The sequence below is a fragment of the Coregonus clupeaformis genome, chromosome 32 (assembly GCF_020615455.1).
Source record: "Coregonus clupeaformis isolate EN_2021a chromosome 32, ASM2061545v1, whole genome shotgun sequence".
In the NCBI taxonomy this organism is placed as follows: domain Eukaryota; kingdom Metazoa; phylum Chordata; class Actinopteri; order Salmoniformes; family Salmonidae; genus Coregonus; species Coregonus clupeaformis.
Window position 1 is genome coordinate 5,371,316 of NC_059223.1, and position 26,569 is coordinate 5,397,884.

Genomic DNA, 26,569 nt, shown 5'->3' on the forward strand with positions numbered 1-26,569 from the left:
TGATACAACTTTGGAAGTATGCTTGGGGTCATTGTCCATTTGGAAGACCTATTTACGACCAAGCTTTAACTTCCTGACTGATGTCTTGAGATGTTGCTTCAATATATCCACATCATTTTCCTTCCTCATGATGCCATCTATTTTGTGAAGTGCACCAGTCCCTCCTGCAGCAAAGCACCCCCACAGCATGATGCTGCCACCCCCGTGCTTCACGGTTGGGATGGTGTTCTTCGGCTTGCAAGTCCCCCTTTTTCCTCCAAACATAACGATGGTCATTATGGCCAAACAGTTCTATTTTTGTTTCATCAGACCAGAGGACATTTCTCCAAAAAGTACGATCTTTGTCCCCATGTGCAGTTGCAAACCGTAGTCTGGCTTTTTTATGGCGGTTTTGGATAGTGGCTTCTTCCTTGCTGACTCAAATGATTGACTCAAATGATGTCAATTAGCCTATCAGAAGCTTCTAAAGCCATGGCATCATTTTCTGGAATTTTCCAAGCTGTTTAAAGGCACAGTCAACTTAGTGTATGTAAACTTCTGACCCACTGGAATTGTGATACAGTGAATTATAAGTGAAATAATCTGTCTGTAAACAATTGTTGGAAAAATGACTTGTGTCATGCACAAAGTAGATGTCCTAACCGACTTGCCAAAACTATAGTTTGTTAACAAGAAATTTGTGGAGTGGTTGAAAAATGAGTTTTAATGACTCCAACCTAAGTGTACGTAAACTTCAGACTTCAACTGTACATATACAAAGTATTGCCAATAGAAAACAGGTCAAACAAAATGAAGTGCAGCTAGTTTGCATTCTTTCCAGCTTCAGTTTGAAGTGATTGTGTTAGCTTTGTTGTTGGCTAGCTCCTCTGAACAACAGTGTCCTGATGAGAGAGCACATCTTCTATGCCAGCGAAATCGTGCATCATTAGCTCATTGTTATGGATGTATCCAAATAAATATCACTAGAAAACAGCTTAAACAAACGCAAATGCAGCTACTTTGCTGCACTGTTTGACGTGACTGTAAATGAGCCATAGTTGACTAGCTAGCAAGCAAGGGATAAGAACATTGCCAGCCAGTATGACAATGGAACATTTAGAATGAACGACTGGGTCGCGTCCATAGTTACAGAACCAAAAGACTGAGCGACTGGGTCGCATGTCTGGCAACCGAACCGATAGAACGAACGACCAGCCGGCTTGGATAGCAACCTTAGATTTGTGTCGGGACTATATCTTGTGCAAGGATGAACTAGAAGATGAAAATTAATTTATTGGCACGGTTTGCCGGGCCTCTGCTTCGTCTCAGGCCTAACAACACCGATGCCAATATATCCCCCAAACACCGGCTTCTCGGGCATTATCACTTAAATGAAAACCATAAACACTCAGAATTCCATTCATTCATCAGAAAGAGCAAGATGGAATGTTCTGTTTCTGTATCTTCTAGCACAATGAGAGCAGCACAGTGAGAGCATTTCATGCAGACCATTCATAACCATTCATTTCTCATGTATATCTAGTGCAGTCGTAACTCCTAACGATTGCAGAACACACATTCATTCGTGGTGCAACAACCAGCTAAACCCGTCCTGGACTCAGCCATCTTGTCTATCTCGGGAACAGTCAGGCTAACTGTCCCTGAATTCCGTCCAATTTCCCAGCATGCCACTCCACGACAAGCAAACTCATCAGTGATAATTATACAGCCCAGCACTCAGCCTCTTCAAATAAAACAGCCAGGGCCATTTTGGAGATGCTCCAAAATGTGCAGACAGGGACCTATAGCCAGAAGAAAACCGCTGATGAAGGCGTATCAGACACTTAAATTGTAATCATTGTCTTCATCCAAGGATCCTCTGATTATTTACAGGGAAAATCACAATTGTTAAATGTCTCAACACTATCCCTGCTTTCAGCAGAACTGCCATAGACTGTACAAGACAACTGCAACACATAAAAGATGCTGTAATGGAAAATAAATCCACAAGATGGCGACTGTGGGCTTTGTAGAATTCCAGTGCAGTATCTCATAATAATACTGCATGTCTGAAGTATTCATTTGTTTATCACCCTCTCTACAGTACTAAAAACAGAGTATTTATGCATCTTGTAAAAAACACAGCTAATGGTGTGGGACTGTAAACTGTATTGATTCATGTTGAGAATCATGCCAAGCAGAGATTAGTAATAACCACAGGGGTCCAACAATTATACTCCTTTAAATATGGCCACACACTTAAAAGAGGCCTATTTCACAAAGACATGATGGACAGCTCGCAAAGTAACCTTGGTTATTTTAAAAGGAAGTAACTAACTTCCCCACACCTCCCATGTCTTTTTTTCATTCTTCCTTTTCCAGTGTGCATATTGAACTTATTTTCATGTGTGCAAGAACAAGGGAGATTGTTTCCTTCTTGTAATGTCAGGGGGGTGGGATGATGCAACAAAGAAAATCACTTAGACGAGACAGACACTCTGTGCAGCGGTTTAATCAGATCCCCTCAATGGGATTAGGGCCCAATTTAATCTGGAATAAAAGCGATAAACAGGTCTGAAGGTGTGGAGACTGGAAAGTGTGGGGAGAAATGGCTTTAGCCAAGCAATCAAGAGATGAGAAAAGATAAAGGGATTAAATATCTCATGATAATCTTCCACTTTGCATGGCCGGCATGGGTTTTTAGTTGTTTTTATTTTTCATTTCTAATGTCGATACTGTTGTTGATAGGGAAGGAATGAAAGAGGTAGTGCTAATGAAAGACGTAGTCTGATTAGAGGAAAACATCACGCCATAACATCATAATACCTACAGTGCCTTCAGAAAGTATTCACACCCCTTGACTTTTTCCACATTTGGCTGTGTTACAGCCTGAATTTAAAATGGATTACATTGAGATTCGTTTGTCACTGGCCTACACACAATACCCCATAATGTCAAAGTGGAATTATGTTTTTTGAAATGTTTACAACTTAATTAAATGTCAATGAGTCAATAAGTATTCAACCCCTTTGTTATGGCAAGCCTAAATAAGTTCAGGACAAAAGATTTGCTTAACAAGTCACATAATACATTGCATGGACTCACTCTATGTGCAGTAGTCATTTTTAATGAGTAGCTTATCTCTGTACCCCACACATAAAATTATCTGTAAGGTCCCTCAGTCGAGCAGTGAATTTCAAACACAGATTCAACCACAAAGACCAGGGAGGTTTTCATTGGGAGAAAAAAAAAGAAGCAGACACTGAATATCCCTTTGAGCATGGTGAAGTTATTAATGAATAATATGCCATTTAGCAGACGCTTTTATCCAAAGCGACTTACAGTCATGTGTGCATACATTTTTACGTATGGGTGGTCCTGGGGATCGAACCCACTACCCTGGCGTTACAAGCGCCGTGCTCTACCAATTGAGCTACAGAGGACCACATTACACTTTGGATGGTGTATCAATACATCCAGTCACTACAAAGATGCAGGCATCCTTCCTAACTCAGTTGCCGGAGAGGATGGAAACCGCTCAGGGATTTCACCATGAGGCCATTGTTGACTTTAAAACAGTTACAGAGTTTAATGGCTGTAATAGAAGAAAACTGAGGATGGATCAACAAACATTGTAGTTCTCCACAATACTAACCTAACTGAAAGAGTGAACAGAAGTAAGCCTGTACAGAATAAAAAATATTGCAAAACATGTATCCTGTTTGCAACAAGGCACTAAAGTAATACTGCAAAAAACTGTGGCAAAGCAATCACTTTTTTTCCTGAATAAAAAGTGTTATCTTTGGGGCAAATCCAATATAGCACATTACTGAGTACCTCTCCATATTTTCAAGCATAATGGTGGCTGCATCATGTTATGGGTATGCTTGTAAACGTTAAGGACTGGGGAGTATTTCAGGATAAAAAAAGAAACGGAATGGAGGTAAGCACAAGCAAAATCCTAGAGGAAAACCTGGTTCAGTCTGCTTTCCACCAGACACTAGTAGATTAATTCACCTTTCAGCAGGACAATAACCTAAAACACAAGGCCAAATCTACACTGGAGTTGCTTACCAAGAAGACAATGGATGTTCCTGAGTGGCCGAGTTACAGTTTTGACTTAAATCTACTTGAAATCTATGGCAAGACCTGAAAATGGTTGTCTAGCAATGATCAACAACCAATTTGACAGAGCTTGAAGAATTTTGAAAAGTATAATGAGCAAATGTTGGAAAGTCCTTAAAGACTTACCCAGAAAGACTCACAGCTGTAATCGCTGCCAAAGGTGCTTCTACAAAGTATTGACTCAGGGTTGTGTAAATTAGATATTTCTATATTTAATTTTCAATACATTTGCAAAAATGTCTAAAAACATGTTTTCACTTTGTCATTATGGGGTATTGTGTGTAGATGAGTGATTTTTTAAAAATATTTAATCCATTTTGAATTCAGGCTGTAACACAGCAAAATGTGGAATAGGTCAATGGTTATGAATACTTTCTGAAGGCACTGTATATCACGCTATTCCTCTAAGCCTCTACTGACTCCCATTTAGTCTTGGGGTACTGTACTGTCCACCTATTCACTTAACAAAGGTTCCCTTTCATAAACGAGCAATGGGTCAATGAACCAGCATCATATTTTGAGGTGTGCAACGAGGCATCTTTCATTTCCTGTTTCTGTTTCACTCCTAATGACCTCAGCGTGTTGGGAAGGCTAGAAGATATGACCTCAGGTCTGCTGTGGCCTCCGAAGTCCGACCACGTATTCACCAGGGAGCCAGGGGCCCTTCACGCTTGATTAATATGTGGAGCATATATACATGTGCTATGTGTGGCAGACTAAACAGTACCCCCATTGCTATTTTTACTGATTAGCGCTCATTAATAAGACTATTAATTCCACCCCCTAAAAAGAACAGCCCTTTCTTTGAGCAAGCCACACAACTCCAGTCCACAGGAGGAGAAGGAGGTCGTTCCTGCCACAGTCAGACTGATACATACCAGGTAATTCGTAATAATCTTTTACTGACTTCCATGGGGTTTTTGTTACATATTTTAATTGACAAATGTGTTAAGTTATTGATGTGCTTCTGACGCTCTTCCTCGAGCTCAGTTTCTCAGACACAACTTTATGCCTGAAATCGGGGACACAATGAGGCAGAGCGAGTGTGTTTAATGTTATTCTTATGTTTGGCATTCATTATGCATGAGTTTGTGTTTTGCATGGCTGTAACTTCATGGTGAGTGGATAAATTGGAATGGAGTGCCACTCTCTTTCTTTCTTTCTCTCACTCTGTATTTATCCCCCCTCTCTGAGGGTAATCTGTTACCAACCCTGAGAGGGACAAACAAAAATGATTCATTATCCTCTCAAATAGCTTTTATCTCCTAGGCAGAACCATTTGATTATTTTCTATCAATGAGCTTTGCTATCGGCACGGCATCTTTGTGGATGCAAAATAAGTCTTATTGTGCCATTAAAAATCCACTAAAACAACTCCCTCTCTCAGGCAGAAACCAATGGGAGACAAGAGCTTTTCAATGTCTAGAAATAGGAAAACAATGACATTTATATGCAGGATTAATTAGGTATATTTATAGAGATAATCCACAATCAGTAGGAGTTTGGTTTATTTATTAATCATGCTTCAATTAAGACTGCGGCCTGCGGTGACTGACAAATGGCTTGGGTATCCTGCCTCTGTGCATGGCTGTGTCTGATAAGTCACTAACAGCCAGCTCAACCTTTTTCCCCCCAAGCTTTCGGGGACATTCACAGAAATATCAGCTCTCGTGATGTTTCTGTTTGTATTTTCTCTTTCATTCTCTCTCCGTGCCCTATTGTGGCGGCTCATGTGGCATATAATAAACAAAAACATTAGCCCTTTGCCTTGAGTCAAATGTAGAAAGGGTTAAAGTGTGGCTTTGGTTTAGGGCTAGGCAAAAGCATTACAGCTTCTAAATCCATACATCCAAAAATCCACTTAAGAGGCACACATTTCCTCTTCAATTACCAGGGTCCAAATTCTTTTTTTCCGCCTGGAAATATTGGTTAGAAAATGTAGGCTACAATGCTAAAGGGGATCAAAATCCGACATAAATCATTTTCCCGTTATCAGTCTTTGGATGTCCCCTCTAATAACAGGTTTAAAAGTATTTTATATGCATACCTTGGATGATCCCAACCTTCTATAAACAACAAGGGAATCCATCCTGGTCAAATGACTCCCCTGAACACGCCAGATATACCAGCTGCTGTTGTGTCGCTATAGGATCAAAGAGCTCTCCAAACCTAACTTTTTTTAAAGCTGATTAAAACAAACTGTAGTGACCCTTTCAATATTGATTCAATCTTCTTTAATTGTCTGATAATCCCATTGCTTGTTATATCATCCTTACATGAGTGGCCATCATTTCAATTTTACAAGCCATTTCAAAGCAGATGGAATCAAAATAAATAACATTGTCAATAACCTGTTAAGGAACACTATGGAAATCATTTGTACTATTGAATATTTACATTGAATATGAACGAGATTGGAGAGGTGATAATCTGATATTGAAATGTCTGATTGATTAACTGCCAAGCCACTTCATTTTGCCAGGTAATAATAAAGATAGGTACTTGTGGGAGACTTTTGTATCGGATAAGAGGATTCAAACAGATTGTAATGTAGAGGTAACTTTTGACCAGCAGTGGAGGAATATTGTTGTTGTGCTAGGTCAATCCCACTTCCTCCTATTGAAACAGTAGCTACATTCCCCCTTTAAAACCTTTAACCCTTATCTTCCTGTTGAGAAAATGGAAATCCCTTGGACGGCGCACAGCTGGCCAGCTGAGAACTTTTGTTCCCGCAGATACAGAGGCGATTATGCCAGTGACAGAGAGATTGTGACACAGTATGTGTCCGTCAGTGTTTGTCTATGATGGAAAAATTTAGGCTTATGTGTTTTTGTCTGCATTTGTCTGTGACTGAGTCTGTGAGAGTGTGCGTGTGAGCGCCTGAGTGTACGCATCAGTGTGCAATTAGACAGCAAACGAGCGAAATGCATATACTTCCCACAATAGACAAACATAGCCTACGCTGATAACCAAAGAGTTATGTTGCATCTTTGTTTCTTTTCCCAATCAGAAATAAAAGGCCGACTTTGTGGGCTGCCCAGCCCATTGGCCATAGAGGTTATGTTGTAGTAATCAACTGCTAGAGTGCAAATCTGCTCCCTGATTAAACATAGAGAGCAGATAAACCGTTCCCAATTGCGGCCGCTTCCAGAAGGTTGAAACACAGGACATGAGCTCCCGATTAGTTTGGTTTTGGGAGGAAGCCGAGGCTTGACACTACGGAAATGACTGTGAGGGCTGGAGCTCCTTGATTAGGACTGAGCAGATTAGATTACCAGAACCACTGATTTTCAAAATGTGTAATAAGACAATGAGAGGTCTTTGTAGTGAAGCTAGCTATCACCTCTGATGTGAGGACAGGGAAGTGAGTCAGGGCATACATTATACAGTACGGCCCTATGCATCATGGGAGTTTGGACGTCATGAGTTAAAGGCAGATGTGTGACTAACTACCCCAACTATTCTATACTGACTATTCCTTTTTTTACAAAGTCTTCATCAAGGGTAGATACAAAGTCGTAAAGTCGCACTCTGAATAATGTATGATTTCTCCATCTGATTTAAATGAGCTATGTTGGGAGTAAAATATCAATTGAAATATGACAATTATAATATCTGTTGGTTTTATTGGTCCTGTACATGACAAATTACAGCATTTTTGCCAAATGAAGAGCTTTCTCTTGTGGTTAACCATAATGCAGTGTCTGTACGGTTTGTTATTGAGAGAAGGTATGAAGGGCAAAGTGCAACACCATGATGAAACTCTATGGCAATTTTAACTCAAGTCTAAAAACCTGAAGGGAATATATTCTGGGAATTAATGGTTTCAACATGTGAGTCTAAGGAAAGCAACATGAAAGCGTTGCCTAAGTCTATTTTCTCAAACAACTAAGTGGCTTTCTCTTTCATTTTTCCAAGCATCGCTTCAGGTTTCTTCAACTCCACACATCTCGCTATCATAAAACATTTCTTATTCGTTTGGATTGTTGTTGGTGTTAACAGTGGAGTGCCAGCTTGGTTTTAGTTTCAGAGAAACTGTACCAAAATATAGTGAATTTGTTAATTATATACTGGTCAAAGCAGTTAAATCAAATGTTTTATTACAGTACTACATCGTTAAAGTGGTTAACCTTTGAACTGTCAAGGTAACATGACCTAGATTACCTTTTTATTTTACACATTTAGACATTTGATGTAATCACTTTCAGTGTTTAAAAACATGGCACTGTACATTGTATTCCTTACAATTCCCTATTTCCACTCGACTGTATCTTGTACTTTGCTTTATTTAGAGTGAGCATCCAGCCACCACAGTCTAGCTGAGTTGAATTAACACTGGGTGTGTTAGAAGCATTAACATTTTCCAACTTGAATACTTAACCATAATGCAGTGAAGAGGAATGCTTCCACCATGTTGCATAATTTACCGATCCCCCCCCTCCCCCAAACAACAGATCTAGAGTGCATTGTAGGCACCATCTGAAAGCACTGGAAAGTGAGAGGGGCACAACCCTCTGCATCAGGTTGGTGTCATTGAAATAACCTCTCGCTGGCTGGATTGTCCGAGAAGCTTGAAAAGTGATGAAAGTGGGGGGCAATCACACAGAGTCAGGTAAAATCAGGGGGAGAGAAAAGAAACCACCCTTTACAAAAATCAGCGCAAAATCATTCAGAGGGGTTTCGGTGCATTGCTTAAAATGTCGAAGTATGTATAGCGTTAGAGATGGGAGGGGGAGATGTGTTGATTTGGGAATTTGGGATGCAGGGGTTATAAAGTCAGTTCCCTCCCAATCCTAGCCCCAGGCTGAATGCCACATTCACATTGAGATCAGTCAGATGAGTTCTTGTAAACTGTACGTCACCATTCTCTAAGGGGCTATACAGCGTATTGCTTGCCCAACGCAAATGAACCATGACAAGAACCCTGCTATTTTTAAAGAGCACACTTCACAAGGAATTGACTCCCCTTCACTGGCTGTGATGAACATCAAGGATCACATACCAAGGACTGGACAGGGTTAAACACTGTCTCAATGGTCAAGACAGTCAGTGCGACACAACCACTAGCTGACCACTTGAAACAGAAATGACTGCCAAAACGGAAAATGAGAAGAGCTTCCAGTAATATCATTAGGTCAAAGCACTGCTACATTCCACTGAGTGTCCTCTGAGTCCTACAGAGTGACTTTTATTACATTTCCCAGACACCGCTTTTAAGGACGGTCATGAAAAGTAGCTGAGTCTTTGCATAGGCTACATGGAAAATCAAGCTTCCTTTCCAAGAATCACCCCTGGTCTGCATAATGAAGTATCTCAGTCACACAGCACACCTCTCACCCTGTCACATGCAGGGCCAGTTCAGATCAATGTAAAGTAACACATACATATTTATAATCTTTATGATTAAATATCTACTGCTCTGAGAAGGATGTATTTCTGTAATTATATCTATGGTCTGCATGGCATTTAGAGTGTCACACCCTGATCTGTTCCACCTGTCTTTGTGATTGTCTCCACCCCCTCCAGGTGTCACCCATCTTCCCCATTATCCCCAGTGTATTTATACCTGTGTTCTCTGTTTGTCTGTTGCCAGTTGTTTTATTTCGTCAAGCCTACCAGCGGTTTTCCCCTTGCTCCTGTCTTTCTCAAGTTCCTGTTTTCTAGTTTTCCCGGTTTTGACCATTCTGCCTTCCCTGACCCTGAGACTGCCTGCCGTTCCGTACCTTGTCACACCACTCTGCATTATTGACCTCTGCCTGCCCTGACCCTGAGACTGCCTGCCGTTCTGTACCTTTTGGACTCTGATCTGGATTACTGACCTCTGCCTGCCCTTGACCTGTCGTTTGCCTGCCCCCTGTTTTTGAAAGAAAAGTTTTTTACTTCAACACTGTCTGCATCTGGGTCTTCTCCTGAAACGTGATAGTACGAACTGGCCATGACTGACCCAGCAGACTCGGACCAGCTCTGCAATGCCATCTCCTCCCAAGGAGCCACCATTGGAAGGCACGAGGAGTTGCTTCGTGGTCTCATGAAAGGGTTCCAGACCTTGGCTGAATGCCATGACCGAGCGTTTAACACCTTGCTGGAGCAATTCCGCAGGTTGTCTGTTAGGCAGCCTACCACGACGGTAACCTCCCAGCCCCTCAGTAACCCAGCTGTTAGCAGCACGGCCTCCCCGGCCACCTCGGTTTCCCGAGAACCCCGCTTACCTCCCCCGGAACACTTCGCTGGAGAGTCTAGAACATGTCGGGCATTTCTCGCTCAGTGTTTGCTCATCATCGAGCTGCAGCCCTCCTTCTTCCCCTTGAATCGCTCTGAGATAACGTACCTCTTCACGCTGATGTCCGGGAGGGCTCCCGCCTGGGCTACGGCAGTGTAGGAACAACAGTCGGCCGTATGCTTCAGTCTGGAGTTCATGCAGGAGGTAAAGAAGGTTTTCGATGCTCCATTGTCCTTGAGAGAGGCTGCCCGGAAGTTACTCCAGCTTCAGCAAGAATCCCGCAGTGTGGCAGACTATGCAGTGGATTTCCGCACGTTGGCAGCTGAGTGTGCCTGGAACCTGGAAGCGCAGTTCGACACGTTCCTGCACAGAGTATCGGAGGAAGTAAAGGACGAGCTTGCAGCCCGGGAACTACCGACGGATCTCAACTCGCTCATCGCCTTGACCATTCGGATCGATGGCCGACTACGGAAACGAAGGAAGGAGAGGAAGTCCGGTTACACCTCGCCTCCGAGCCCTCCCGGAAGTCCCAGAGAGTCTCCGAAGTCTGCCGATTCACCTCTTCCCGAGCCAATGCAACTAGGCAGACGGCAATACAGGATTCACATGAAGAGTTGCCTGTATTGCGGGACTACTGGTCATTTTGTGTCCACCTGTCCACTAAAAGACCAGGCTCACCTGTAGGAGCGAGTACTCTGGTGGGCCATATGGATAACTTTTCTTCTCCCCTTACTCACACCCCCTTTCATGCCATCTTGCTGTGGGGGAACCAGTCGAAATCTCTCCGGGTACTCTGGGACCGACTCTGAGGCCATCGACTATTGGGTTTCTCTTGACTCCAGCGACACAACCCCTTTATTGACTGGTCTACTGGTGCCATCATGGGCTGGAGCCCGTTCTGCCACGCTCATTGCCTGAAGTCAGTGCAGCCTGCCCCGGGACGTCTTCCTGGGGGCTCGGAAGTTGCCTCGGACCTCTCCGCCATTCCCAAGGAGTACCAGGACCTCCGGGAGGTGTTCAGTAAGGCCCGGGCCACTTCGCTTCTACCGCACTGACCCTACGACTGCGGAATCGACCTTCTCCCAGGCACCACTCCGCCATGGGGACGACTGTACTCGCTGTCGGGTCCGGAGACCAAGGCTATGGAGACCTACATTGAGGACTCCCTAGCTGCCGGGTTCATCCGTACTTCTGCCTTTTCGCCGGCGCAGGGTTCTTCTTTGTGGAGAAGGACAAAACCCTGCCCCCGTGCATCAACTACCGGGGCCTCAACGACATCACTGTGAAGAACCGCTACCCGCTACCACTCATCTCCTCGGCCTTCGAGCCGCTCCAGGGGGCCAACGTGTTCTCCAAGCTGGACCTACGGAACGCCTACCATCTGGTGCGGATACGGGAGGGGGACGAGTGGAAGACTGCCTTCAACACGGCCAGAGCGGTCACTACGAGTATCTGGTCATGCCATTTGGCCTTACCAATGCTCCGGCTGTGTTCCAGGCCCTGGTTAATGATGTTCTCCGCGACATGTTGAACCAGTTCATCTTCGTCTACCTCGACGACATCCTCGTCTTCTCCCGCTCTGCCCAAGAACACGTGCTCCACGTCCGACAGGTCCTCCAACGCCTCCTGGAGAACCAGCTTTTTGTGAAAGCGGGAAGGTGAGAGCGGTGGTGGATTGGCCACAGCCTACGTCCAGAGTGCAGCTGCAACGTTTCCTGGGCTTCGCCAACTTTTATTGCCGCTTTATCCGGGGTTACAGTACCCTGGCTTCCCCCCTGTCTGCACTTACCTCTCCCAAGGTTCCGTTCACATGGTCCCCAGCTGCTGACCGGGTGTTCCGGGACCTCAAACACCGTTTCACCATTGCTCCCATCTTGGTTCATCCTGACCCGTCCCGCCAGTTCGTGGTGGAGGCCGATGCTTCGAATGTCGGAGTGGGGGTGGTCCTGTCCCAGCATTCGGCCCTGGACCTCAAGTTACATCCCTGCGCCTTCTTCTCCCATTGCCTCAACACCACGGAGAGGAATTATGATGTGGGGGGCCCCAGACAACCGGATGTTTGTTCCTAGCGCTGTCCACTCCTCGGTCCTGGAGTGGGCCCACTCCTCCAGGCTTGCATGCCACCTGGGCTCCCGTCGGACCCTGGCCTCTGTGCGACAACACTTTTGGTGGCCTACCATGGTTCCTGACGTCTCCGCGTTCGTCGCCGCCTGCACCATCTGTGCGCAGAACAAGACTCCCCGGCAAGCTCCGGCTGGTCTCCTACAACCTCTGCCTGTTCCTCACCGTCCCTGGTCTCACATATCCGTGGACTTTGTCACGGGTCTTCCCCTGTCTGATGGCAACACCACCATCCTGACAGTTGTGGGCCGGTTTTCCAAAGCGGCCCAGCTCATGGTGCAGCACGTCTTCCAGATCCATGGACTCCCAGTGGACATGGTCTCCGACCGGGGTCCTCAGTTCTCGTCTCCGTTCTTGAAGGCGTTCTGCACATTCATTGGGTCGTCGGCCAGCTTGTGCTCCGGTTTCCACCCTCAGTCCAACGGCCAGTCGGAGCGAGCCAACCAAGACCTGGAGATGACTCTGCGCTGCCTGGTCTCCGCCAACCCCACCACCTGGAGCCAGCAGCTAGTGTGGGTCGAATACACCCGCAACACCCTTCCCTGCACTGCCTCGGGTCTTTCGCCCTTTGAGAATTTCCTGGGATATCAGCCCCCGCTCTTCCCGGCATACCCTCGGCCCAGATGTTTGTCCACCGCTGTCGTCATACCTGGAGGAGAGCCTGGTTGGCTCTTCTCAAGACCATCTCCAGGTATCGACGACAAGCGGACCGCCACCGGACCCCGGCTCTCTGGTAATGTCTCGGGCAAAAGGTATGGCTGTCCACCCAAGATCTGCCCCTCCGGGTGGAGTCCCGCAAACTTTCCCCACAGTTTATCGGCCCTTTCCCCATCTCCAAGATCATTATCCCCTCTGCTGTTCATCTTCTGTTGCCCCGTACCCCCCGTATACATCCCACTTTTCATGTGTCTAGGATCAGCCCTTTGTCTCCTGTTTTCAGGCCCACCCCTTTCCCCCGTCTCATCGATGGCCAACCGGCGTACATGGTGAGGCGTCTCCTGAAGGTTCAACCTCAGGGCAGGGGTTTCCAGTACCTGGTTGACTGGGAGGGTTATGGCCCGGAGGAGAGTTGCTGGGTTCCGCTAGGGACATCCTGGATCCAGGACTCATCGCTGAGTTTCAACGCTGGCACCCCGGTCAACCAGGTGTGAGCCCAGGTAGGACGCCAGGTGGCGCCCCAGCGTTTTTCCCCTTGCTCCTGTCTTTCTCAAGCCTGTTTTCTAGTTTTCCCGGTTTTGACCATTCTGCCCTGACCCTGAGCCTGCCTGCCGTTCTGTACCTTGTCACACCACCCTGGATTATTGACCTCTGCCTGCCCTGACCCTGAGACTGCCTGCCGTTCTGTACCTTTTGGACTCTGATCTGGATTACTGACCTCTGCCTGCCCTTGACCTGTCGTTTGCCTGCCCCCTGTTTTTGTAATAAACTTGTGTTACTTCAACACTGTCTGCATCTGGGTCTTCTCCTGAAACGTGATATAGGGGGATTTAATTTATTCATTTTGAACTCTTTATTCTAGAGGCTGTGCCTTAAGCACAGTTCCTCTCATGGGAACCCTGTAGATTTCCATGACTATATCTAATATCTAAACAGCTAAATAGCTATGTGCATAATATCACATCTCTCTCTCTTTATACAGTACATATCTACAGAAGAAGCAGATCCCCTCCCTCCTACCAACAACAGCTAGAACCATGACCCCTGCAGTGACAAAGGATGGTGTAATTTTCTTGTAATACAGAATGCTTTAATTATAATAAAGGCTGCTTCCCTTTGAGAGTCCATTACCAGAAGAAAATACCTACAAGTAGCCATCAAAGAATGAATTGAAATGTAAAGTGAGGTCAAAGCAGGTGAATAACGAGAGAAGAATAGAAGAGTAAGAGACATAGAGAGAGACAGGAGGGTGATTTGCTGCTCCCACTCCAGGGACGGCTACTTCATTCTAGAGCTACTTGTCTGTCTGCTGTCTGATCCATGAAGACGTTGAGAAGAGTAATGGTTGCCAAGCCGGAAAATAAACAAATAAATAAACAAACGTCAAATGGGCAGTCTCTCTCTCTCGCTCTCTCTCTCTCTCTCTCTCTCTCTCTCTCTCTCTCTCTCTCTCTCTCTCTCTCTCTCTCTCTCTCTCTCTCTCTCTCTCTCTCTCTCTCTCTCTCTCTCTCTCTCTCTCTCTCTCTCTGCCCCAAGGTATCATCGTAGGTCTTCTGTCAAATAGGCTTGCCCTCTCTTTAAGACTAATCTCACTAAATTGACTGCCTCCCTTCAGATCTATAGGGTGTGTTGCTGAGGGGCTTTGATAAAAAAACAACCATACAGCTCCAGTCCAATTCCCCAAATTACAGATGATGCTCAAGGGATAAGCGAGAGGGCAATGGAGAAAGCCCACTCATCTCACTTACCAGCTTAGACAAGATCTCTGAGACAGATACGCCGCCGTAGCCCTGAAAAATGTAATACCACTATATGGGAAATCTCATGGGATTAACGTCTATAACCTGTTTATCATAATCTTTGTCCCATAGGTATGAATAATGAATCGCTTTGCTTTCTCTCCTTCTTTTTGTGTTTTCATCATGGAGGCGAGAGCAGGAATGTAATGCTTCTCACATCGCTCTGCCCCTCCACGCGCCACAGTCTGCCTGCCTCTTAACATGTGGCTGGTGCTCTCACCGCCTCCTCCAGTCACTTCAGCAGCGACGTGCAGCGCTGTGATCCACGCATCGCATGCCTCCCTCTCCCCCCTCAGCCCAGGCTCTTCAGGCTGCAATTAGGAGCTGCTGTTTGTTCTATCTGATTCTCTGTGGGACTCTCCACGTCAGGGGCCACAGAGTGGACTCCAACAAGAGGAGAGGAGAGGGACTGTAACAGGAAACGTGACAAGGGGAACTGGGCTGATCTTTGTGGCCATTGGGCTGGCCTGGAAGTCCTGAGTGCTCCCCTCTGAGAAGAGAATCAGACAGGTCCACAACCAACAGCTAACACTACTACTGCTCTTTCACTCAGGATCTACATGAGACTTATACCTGCCTCATACGCATTGGACGATCTAAAAAGGAGGAGTTCTGAAAACAATTCATCTCTAGTAAGTCATTCCAGTCATTTATACTGTATGAATTGTTTTGTTTCTATTGTAAGTTTGGTTACACATAACTCAGAACATTTTATCATTTGTGTGGATACGTATGAAATGTATGATTGAAATACCACATCGATACAGTATGTTGTATCTTGTTGCGTCTCAAACTGATATAATCTATTACCACAATGGGCAACAGTGACTGATTTGATCACATTAGCCCTGAGTGGAAGGCTGAACCCTCGAGACAATTTGATACCAGATTGACTATGTTTATATGTGCTACACTAATACTCTGTAGCCAGGAGGGAGAAATAAATCAAAACAAATCCTGAAACCATCTGTGCATCTTGAGTTACACTATAGTGTACAACATATTGAGTCTTGTATTCTATGACCTAAGTGTAAGGTAACTCAACCTATCCTTTTCCTTTCAAAAGTAGAACAATTTATTCATTTACCTATACCAGATTTATGACAGTGTTAATAACATTGAATTGTTTCGATACTGTACATAGATAGATATGCAATTTAAATATATACTGACGTCAGCTGCTCTAGAACTAATTGTTGAGGCTTGAAATGATGAGAATGAAGTCAAACATACAGATGAACGCTAGGATAGCAGTTAAACCAGTCAAATAACATCTAATGACACTGAACTAATCCTTTTAGCAAATATAATGTCAAATAACTTTGGTAAAAGACCTCAGAGAAGAGGTGTGATAGATAGCCACTGTCTGTTAGACTCAGAGAACAAGTGCTGCCAGAGAGAGCCAGTGAGTCCAGTGTGATGGTGTGTGGGTGAAGCAGGGCTGAGGAGACGGCTCATCAGTGACAGACGGCGTTTCCTAGAGGAGTGAGTAGGCAGACAGATTGTTGGAAGCTGCTCTGTGATTAAAGCTGTTTTAATCTACAGCGGGCAAACACACACACCCACACACACATATTGTACGTCACTTAATTCTACAGTATCATCACAATATTGAGGCTTGCTTGATAGTTGATCTTGAATAGTCAGATTTCAACATAATGTGTATGCTGAGTGCTTGCCTTGATATTACCAAATATTGCCTATTTTCTGACTAATGTTACAGTACAGTATACGATTAGAGATCGCAGGTGCATCAGGTCAGGTTGTGTGAATATATCCATAAACTGATGAATTGATATGGATCTTCCATATAGCTTTGTGTGCTACTTGGGATTGGAACACAGCACCAATTGTCTCAGGCATACCAGGTTGTGAACTGTGTGAGTCATGTGGAATAATGTACAGCATATTTCAAAATACAGTACCGTATTCCTCTTTTTTTTCTACAAGATAAGCTGCCTTATTGAGAACTTCTTAAAAATGTCTACATGGTCATAAAATCGGACATTTGCATAGACAGCATTTAAAATGGCACAGACAGAGAAATATACTTTCAGTTATCATTGAATGGCATTCAAATGAAAGGTCAATGGACTCGCTTTGAGGAGAACAAGAAACTGACATTATGGATATAGGTTGCCCATCATTCGAGAGTTTAAATGGGTTTGATCCATTTGAACTAGGTATAGCTGAGGTCCTGAATGAAATACTTTACAATTGTCCGATAGCATCCTACCTAAACCAACTCATTTAACACATTGTTTAAAAATCCCATTGTTGTCTCCTTAACTCTCGCTACTGCTCAAGAAAATTGTCAGAGAAAGAGAGCCAGAGAGACAGAGAGAGAGGGAGAGAAAGAGAGAGGGGGGGAGAAGACGGGGGCAGAAATTGAATTGCAGGAAGGGTGTAAGGCCACAGTAGCATTAGCGTAATGATGACCCTTCATTAGAAATGTGAATGTTATTTCCCAAGGGCATTGTGTTTACACTTCCTCTCCTTGATAAAAGCCCAGACTTCACATCATGACCTCACTGGGAGGACTTACTGTATGTACCCAGTAACAGAACAAGGAGACATTCAAAAAATTCAATTTTTGACATAGTGGGCCATCCATGACTACAAAGCAGCTACAAATAGTGATGATTGAGGATGTCTATCTCTAAAGTAACTGGAGTTTAAAAAAGGCCTCTCTCCTTTATGGGACAAACTTCAGGGCGTGGCAAGAAGGACATCGGATGACGCACTGTTAACCCATATGATTAGGAGTAACAAGGTTTGACTCCTTACGTTATAGCACAGAGTAAATGTTTTCTAACAAACCATTTTAACTGTTCCGATAAATAGCTGAACACAAGATTTAATAAGTTATGGAACAACAAAACATGATGAGATACTCACTTTGTGCCAAGTTCTTTACCTCAAAGGCCCAGATAAACCTATTGTCAGTGTGGAGAAGATAAGATACTTTATTATCTGTGCTGTATGGGGTTGTAATGAAAGTCATTTGATTGTAGTAGTTTTGGGACTTTAGAATATGATATTAAGCCATTTGGGAACATTTACGAACCATAATCCACCTCATCTTAATATCCACTGCTGAGGGCTGGCAACAATAAGAGTGGAATAACCCAGATAAAGTATATTATCTGGGATGGACTGATTTAATGTTTAGCTATCCTCTTGACCACAAAGAAAGTGTCCATTTAAAGAAAGTGTCCATTCAACTTTTCTAGCGGAAAACTCCCAAAAGTGCCAACAATGCCCACCGGGCATGCCAGGCAAGCTTAATTAAATGCACCCAAAGTAATAGTTAACAATTGAAAGAAGACAAATAAGTTTTGAGCCAGGTGTGTTGCCTGAGGCGTGAGTGGTCTCAATGGCCCGAATTTAATGATCTGCTTTCCCTTCCTCTGCTTCTCCCTTCCTTCCTTCAGATGATGAGACAGTCTGCATGGAGGCAGATGACTGGGCCAGAGCTGTGGATGGGTCTCTTTGCCTTGGCCCTGTCCCTCAGTCTAACCATGGCTGAACATATGGACCAGAGGCCAGCACTACAAACCAGCCCAGTTCTCCACAGGCACAAGAGAGAGTGGTTGTGGAACAACCTTTACGTGGAGGAGGAAAGGCCAACCTACACCCAATACTATCTTGGAAAGGTATGTCGTTGTTTTACCATGTCGGTGTACTCTTGGAGGCTCAGGTAGAATGCCAGAAAGTTGAATTAACATTGTCTTCTGTTTTTCTATTTGTAGTTAAAGTCAACTAAGTCTGGTTACAGGACACGCTATGTCATTGAAGGAGAAGGTGCCAACACAATCTTCAAAGTGGATGAAAAAGGAGACATCTATGTCACTGAACGATTGGATCGAGAGGTGAAAAGCACATACCATCTAAAGGCCCAGCTGTTTGATACCAGCAACAACTTGGTGGAGAGAGTGGAAGAGTTTGTGATCCTGGTTACTGACATCAATGACAACGATCCAGTGTTTACTAAATCATTCAACGCTTCTATCAAAGAGAGATCCAAAAGAGGTACAGGAGGTCAAATCCTAAACACAGGGATGATTATGCTGGATATTAAAAACTGCTTTTGCTAAATCCCTTCTCTTTATTTCTTCCCTGTGTAGGAACTAAAGTGATAGAAGTCACTGCCACTGATGCAGATGATCCAACGACTGCAAATGGAGAACTTGCTTACAAATTATTAGAGGGGGGAGATGTCTTCAATATAGACAGCACAACAGGTAGGAGATGTTCATTCATTTTAACTCATATGGCATAAAGTCCATTGTATCTTCATCTCTTTTCAATATTCTTTCCTAATAACCCTTATTCATTTCAGGGATTATCACCACCAAGTATGAGAACCTGGACCGTGAGACCCAGAGTAGCTATGTGGTTGTGGTTCAAGCCCAGGATCTGAGAGGACTTAAACAAGGGGGTACCGCCACCACCTCTGTCACCATCGCAGTCAGCGACATCAATGATAACATAGCCACGTTTACCAAAAGTAAGGGCAATATAGAACATCCCTGACAGCTACATATAGCATATTGACAATTATTGGTCTTATAGGAGATAAACCTAAATATGAATGATTGTTACGGAATGCTTAGCTGCAAATGAGGGATTATTCCATAATGTCCCTCAGAAGCTTCTCTTACTAAGATGTAGAGTGTATTTTGCCCCTAGGTTCCTATGTATTTAGTGTGAAAGAGGACATGAAGCGGGGACAGAGAATAGACACCATGGTCCTGGAGGACAGAGATGAGATCCAGAATAAAGACCCCATCTTCACCCTAGCACCTTCATCTGACATCTTTGAAATGGAGCGCAGTCAGACCAAAGATGGCAACCTCTTGCTGAAACAGGTATTTCACTCATCCTAAACTGTTTAAAAAAAAATATCACAGAAAATGATCCACATTTGTCTCAATAGTGCAACCAGGTTTAATGCTTTCCTAATGTGTCCTAAACTCTACTGTACATGTGAGCATTACAGAGTGATGCATAACACTGAACTATACAGTAGCAGAGACTAAAGAAATAAGACCATGCACTCTTTGAAGGACATATGAAAATGATTGTCCTTGAAAGACTCCTTGAAGGGCATTATTAAGTAAATTAAGAAAATTAAACTACTTAAAGTATTCTGCGAAAAAAGTATCAGTACAGCCTGTACATTATAGATAACGTTGTAGGGAATATGTATGAGAGTGACACATTTGCTAAAGATTATACGTATAGTACATGTACTGAGTCTTTTCCTTAACCTTCCTTACTTCTTTTCAGGGACTTGATTATGAAACTAAGAGCAGCTACACGTTCTTTGTGGATGTGAGGGAGAACCACTTGCAGTCCCCTGCAGATAATAAGGACAATCCAGTGATCAAGGCCCAGGTGACCATCCAGGTACTAGATGTTGATGAGCAGCCAGAATTCAGCAAGAGCATCTATAACTTCAACGTGATAGAGGAAATGATGGTCAATAATATTGGAGTCGTTTCAGCCAGAGATCCTGATAAAGCCAACAAGGCCATACGGTAGGCCTACACTTTCACTAATTGGCACATGCTAGAATAAACAGCACTTATTTTCTGAGAGGCCATTTCCACAATGTCTCAATGTGTCCTCTACAGGTATTCCATTGAGGACAAGGACAGTCCCATTGGTATCAACCCCATAACTGGACAACTTTTCACAGTGAGGAAGCTGGATCGGGAGTATGTAGCCAATCACATGTTCCAGGTTAAAGCTAAGGAGGAACCAAATGGTATGACATTAGCCATCATCTTTAATCTTATTAACTGCAAATTCACATTTATTGCATGAAATGTAATTAATGTCCAAAACATGTTTTACCTTAATAACTGGTATGCTTTAGGTGTTTCCCAATAATAAAATCATGTTTCCTGTCTCCTCTTCAGGACTGGAATCTTTTGTGAACGTCAACATACTGGTCATCGATATCAATGACAACAAACCAGAGCTGTCCATTGAAGAGATATTCGTTTGTGAAAATGATATGGCTGGCACGGTAGGATTTTTTCCAGAGTTAGATGTCATCTATCTAAGCCATCAATCTTTAAACTCTTGCTGAAAATTGCATTATGTCTTTCTTAAAATGTATTCCCCTCACACAGGTGATTGGGACCATAAGTGCCACAGACAAAGATGATCATTTGCCCGCATTCAGCTTCACATTGGTGAAGCCGAACGCCAACTTTTCAGTCATCGCTAACAACGGTGAGAGAACTGATCATTTCTATGCATGAACATATGACAAGTGGCACCTTTATTATGTCAACTAGAGCTGTGCAGGCAGACACATTCTACTGATGCTAAGCTGTTGGTTGGTGTGAGGGGTGGTGAGGTGGGTATAACAGGGATAATGTGATTGGCTGGTTCACATATGGGCTCAGGATAGCACTGTGCTCCCCAGTGGCAGAGGAATTAGCCTGGGCAGCGCTCCGTTCTAAAGCTATCTGACGTCTGAACGTTCTCCACCTAGTCGGGTGGAAACGAGAACAGCAACAAACCGCAGAGAGCCCCTGAAATATTCATGATGTACAAGCTCTTTAAAACCAGCAGCCCTTCAATACATATTTTGAGAGCAACAGCGACGACCTCAGAGGCACTCTGGCTGGGGAACATTTTCAGTGCAGCGCTGGGGTGGCCTGGTCCAGTCTGTGCTGCCTCGTTGGCTGCACTGCATAATGAACTGATGTGACATTTCCCCATGTACTGATCAGCCAGGAACACGGAACACTGGGAGTAGGCTGCACATTAGCCCAGTGCAACTAGAGAGAAGGTCATAGCAACGGAAGAACAGAAGAACAGTGAGAAGTTGTTCTTACATTAGTGATGATGTGCATGTTAAGGCCATATCTCTAGCTTTGATGTACAGTATGCACTACAGGACATCCTTCATAGCTTCTATTTCTGAATGGTTATATACTGTAATTCTACTTCAATTAGGCCAGCCAAATTGAACATACAAAATGAGTATGCCCAGTTTCTATCAACATATACTGGCACCTAAAGCTCATGGAGATAATCATATGTGGAAAAGCATAATTTCTATATCAAGGTTCGGAGCACATTCAATCATCCTGCTTTGTGGATTCTTACCTACTGCGATTTTAGGTGATTGTTAGTGCGGAAAAGTTTCACTTACACAGGAACCCTCAGATTCAACAGTCTGCTTATTAGGTAGATGCAAAAGTCTACACCTAAGTAAATTGTAGCTAAGAACATTCCACCATTGGAACCAATGCACTATGAAGACCCATATAATGTATAAAAATGTCCTCCAAATCTAACCATGGCAAACCTCTGATAACTAACATTGTTTTATGTCCACCTCTCCTAGACAACACATCTAACATAGTGCTGAAACATGGAGGCTTCAGCCTGGAGGACTCCAGGGACTATGTAATAGACATTGAGATCAGCGATGGAGGCAGGCCTCCCATGAGCAGCATCACCTCTCTGCCTATCAAAGTGTGCAGGTGTGACAACAAGAGGATCCACACCCAGTGCAAAGCAGCCCAACTCAAAATGGGTGTCAGTGTCCACGCCCTGATTGCTATACTGTTGTGCATCCTGACTATTCTGGGTGAGTCAATCTCTCCTCTACTGTATACAGCCCTCTCCATTTTAACTGGCATTCTACAACACCACTGTTCCTGATTAAGACATATTGTAAAATAGAGCAATCGTCTAAGAAATAAAAAACTGAGATCATTAAACAAGGTACTTCAGCTCAAGGTGTTCTTGGGTAAAATCATGAAGTATTTACGACACAGGGAGAAGGATAGGTAAATGTGAACAATTCAGATGATGTGCGACTCATTTTAATTTTTTTGGACAAAGTTGAAGAGTTTTACCTAAGTATCTGATTGGATAAATAACATACAAGAATCCAGGACAAGCTAAGTAAATAGTGGAAGGAACGGGAAGCATTGAGATGAATATTCTTTTTGATACATTCTCTGCTCTGCTGTCTTGGGAGAAAGCCATTTGTCATATTAGATGAGCCATGTGCCAGAGATGTTTTGTCAAAAGCTCATATCTGAAGCAGAGAGCAATCGCACTGCTGCAGTAGGCTTCCACTAAAGCAGATATGTGGGAAAAACATGAGAAGAATGGGAAGGCTAATGAGAAGATGATCAGTTATTCGGTCTTGTTATCAAAGACACATAATGAAGTGGTGATTAACTATTAAACAGTCATTATCGTATGAATCCCAAAGAAATATACTGGAGACCCATTCAACAAAGTATTTTCTCACACCCGATTTCATTTGCCTCATGAAATATATATTTTTCCCGCTCCTATCTCCTTCAGTACTTATTAAAACCCCAAAGTGTCTGTCATGGATATTAAACATGTTTTCGTTCTCGTTCCAGTCATAGTGATCCTGATTGCTATGAGGAAGCGTCACCAGAAGGACGCCCTGGTCACTCGGGGAAAGAGTGAGATCCACGAGCAGCTGGTGACGTATGACGAGGAGGGTGGTGGGGAGATGGACACCAACGGCTACGACGTGTCCATCCTGACCTCAGCTCGGAACGACGGCAGCATGAGCATGAGGCAGGGCCCCAGCCTTTACGCCATGGTGAAGAAACCACCAACAGCGTGCAAGGGAGACATGGCCATGATGATCGAGGTGAAGAAAGACGACGCTGACCATGACAGGGATGGGATCCCCTACGATACCCTGCACATCTACGGCTACGAGGGGCCAGAGTCCCTGGCTGGTAGCCTCAGTTCCCTGGATAGTTCCTCCACTGGCTCTAACCTTGACTATGACTTCTTAAACGACTGGGGCCCTCGCTTCAGAACCCTGGCTGAGCTCTATGGGGTGGATGGGTCTGAGGGAAGTGACTCCCCGTATTGAGCACATTGAGCCTAAAGACCAGCAGGCAGGACGTCTCTCAGCTCTCTCAGCTCTTCCTTTGACTAAAAGCACAACGGGATTAACTTATTCCACTAATCCGTCCAATCATAGCACACTATGATAGGGTCCACTCAAGCGTGTGCCAATTTGAAGTAATTCTCTCTTGCTTCCTCTTCTTCTACCTCCTGTTCCTCCTCTTCTTACGTCTCCTTTTTCCTCTCTTTCCCTTGTTATTATTATTATTTTAAAGAAATCGTGTTTTATTTCCTTTTCTTTCATTTCATTAATTTCTGTCACATGTAAATATGACGATAAAGGGAAACAGATTTGCTGTAAAGAAAACTGTTAACATTCCACAACTGTGCTTCATTTATTTGTTTTACATTTATTTTAGGTTTCAGAGGAGATTGAGAAAATGAGTTTGATTTTTTATCTGATTACTCACACAGAAATCTGTATAACTTCATTTTGATTGATTGTGTTTTTTATGGTTGACTAAACCAACTGTAGCTATGTAGTGAGAGGTGGGCCATTCAGTGAGTCACAGTGGCAGCCTGAGTTGTCTTTCAGACAGAATTACCCTTCTCCTCAGGAGATACTATTGCACAGGGAGCCCGGCAGGAAACAATGATAACAGAAGCTCTGAAAGAATTAAAGTCTATTCCCAGTTTATTTGACAGGACTCATCAACACATCAATTGTTGTGGATACAGCCCAGGTCTCTGAGGTCCACTGTAACAAAAGTATTACAACCAACTCAGGAAATGTGAAGTATCTCAATAGTCATTTGGATGAAAACAAAGTTATCTGAATAACTTTAACCTTTCATCTTTGAGCTAATGCTTCAACGTACTGCTTCAACCTACTGCTTCCATATCTGCTTCAACATACTGCTTCAACATACTGCTTCCATATTCTGCTTCAACATACTGCTTCAACATACTTCTTCAACATACTGCTTCAATATACTGCTTCAATATTCTTCTTCAACATACTGCTTCAACATACTGCTTCAATATACTGCTTCAATATTCTTCTTCAACATACTGCTTCAACATACTGCTTCAACATACTGCTTCCATATTCTGCTTCAACATACTGCTTCAACATACTGCTTCAACATACTGCTTCAATATACTGCTTCAATATTCTTCTTCAACATACTGCCTCAACATACTGCTTCCACATACTGCTTCAATATTCTGCTTCAACAAACTGCTTCAACATACTGCTTCAATATACTGCTTCAATATTCTTCTTCAACATACTGCCTCAACATACTGCTTCCACATACTGCTTCAATATTCTGCTTCAACAAACTGCTTCAACATACTTCTTCAACATACAGCATGTGCTTCTGCTCCATTTGCTGAAACAGCTTAATATAATGAGGGCAATCTACACAAGTTCAAGTTTATCATTATCGCTATTGTCCTTCTTGACTGAATACAGCAAAAAGAGAGCAAAGGTTTACTCCTGTTTTCATTTTATTCCATATTATTTAGAATGTGGACTGTTTGTTGTATACTGAAGCTTTGAATACTTGGGACCACCTCTCATAAACTATGGATACAATATGTGGAAGCCATCTTACCACTTTCCTGTCTGGATCATATACATGGAGGGCTGGACCTCCATCCTTTTTCAAACACCGGAGTCCACCCCTACACATCACCCAAACAAAACACTGGAATCAGCTTCCTGCACATATGTGTGTGAGGAAGTCCTCTTCCTGTCCTGTTATCTTTTAAAGTAAAGCAACACATTGCGGCCCGCTTCCTGTTTTCCTGCCTGGGAAAAACCTTTTGGAGAGGGCAAAATAGATAGAGAACAATGCAAGAGCCATGATGACTTTAACAACAGGCAACATTTCATTTCATTGTCGACCATCTACCAAAGATCAGTATGGTGAAACCTCAGCTTACAATAGTTTCCACTGGTAAACTGTTCTGTAATGTTATGTCTCCAGTACTCCATTTCTATATAACATACCTGATCTACTTCGGTCCATGCTATTAATAATCATTGTCTGCTCACAATTCTATTCTATTTCACAAGCTCTTACTGTTAGTGGTGCTCTGTATAATCATCTGTAAACCTTACGGACTATTTTTCAATGGCACTAAGTAACTTGGCAATACGGGATCCATGTTATCGAGATTGTGAGTACTGGAAATATAGTTGTCTACAATGTATATAGAAAATGTGCCTGAATATTGATATTGGCCTCACTTCCTTTTGCGTTATTTCAAAATGATTTTACTTGACACTGGTCTTTGTCAGCTGAAAGTGTAAAATATGTAGTCTTTTTTTACACTTGTAGTTTAATTGATGTGTAATTGTGCATTGATTGATACTGTATGTAGGTGTGAGTCTACCTGTGTAAATACACTCCAGTGGGTGTCAGTATTGGGCACCAAAATGAGAAGAGAAAACATTCAAATGCATTTCTTTTGTATGCAGCTAGATTATTCTGTAGGGGAGCAATATGTGCCTTGGTTTATGATCATTCTCACGATGGTGAACACAATCTTTTCTAAGGTTTGTATTGTGTAAAACGTTTTATTATGTACCAATTTAATATGTGTAAAATAAACGTAGCACTCAAATGAGAAGTACAAAAAGTGGGCTTTATTGTTTCAAAAAATGCAAGAAGGAATAAAGTAATATCATGCTAAATGGAATTGAACTGACTAGATTAGCATAATATAGCTTTGAAACTTGGTACAAACAATGGTCCGTTCTAAGTTTTGGTTTCTGTGTTTT

The 26,569-nt window shown here is 43.3% G+C and overlaps 1 protein-coding gene across 1 annotated transcript; it reads left to right on the forward strand.

The window, feature by feature from the left end:
- Positions 1-4,925: 4,925 nt before the first annotated feature.
- LOC123482425 (cadherin-5-like) lies at positions 4,926-26,415 on the forward strand. Its single transcript, XM_045210008.1, has 13 exons — positions 4,926-4,985; positions 15,455-15,533; positions 18,336-18,557; positions 18,654-18,933; positions 19,029-19,145; positions 19,244-19,411; positions 19,594-19,772; positions 20,194-20,444; positions 20,541-20,674; positions 20,829-20,938; positions 21,045-21,147; positions 22,274-22,519; positions 23,313-26,415. The coding sequence occupies exons 2-13, from the start codon at positions 15,462-15,464 to the stop codon at positions 23,801-23,803; spliced, it is 2,373 nt and encodes a 790-aa protein (XP_045065943.1). The 5' UTR covers positions 4,926-4,985; positions 15,455-15,461; the 3' UTR covers positions 23,804-26,415.
- Positions 26,416-26,569: the final 154 nt, after the last annotated feature.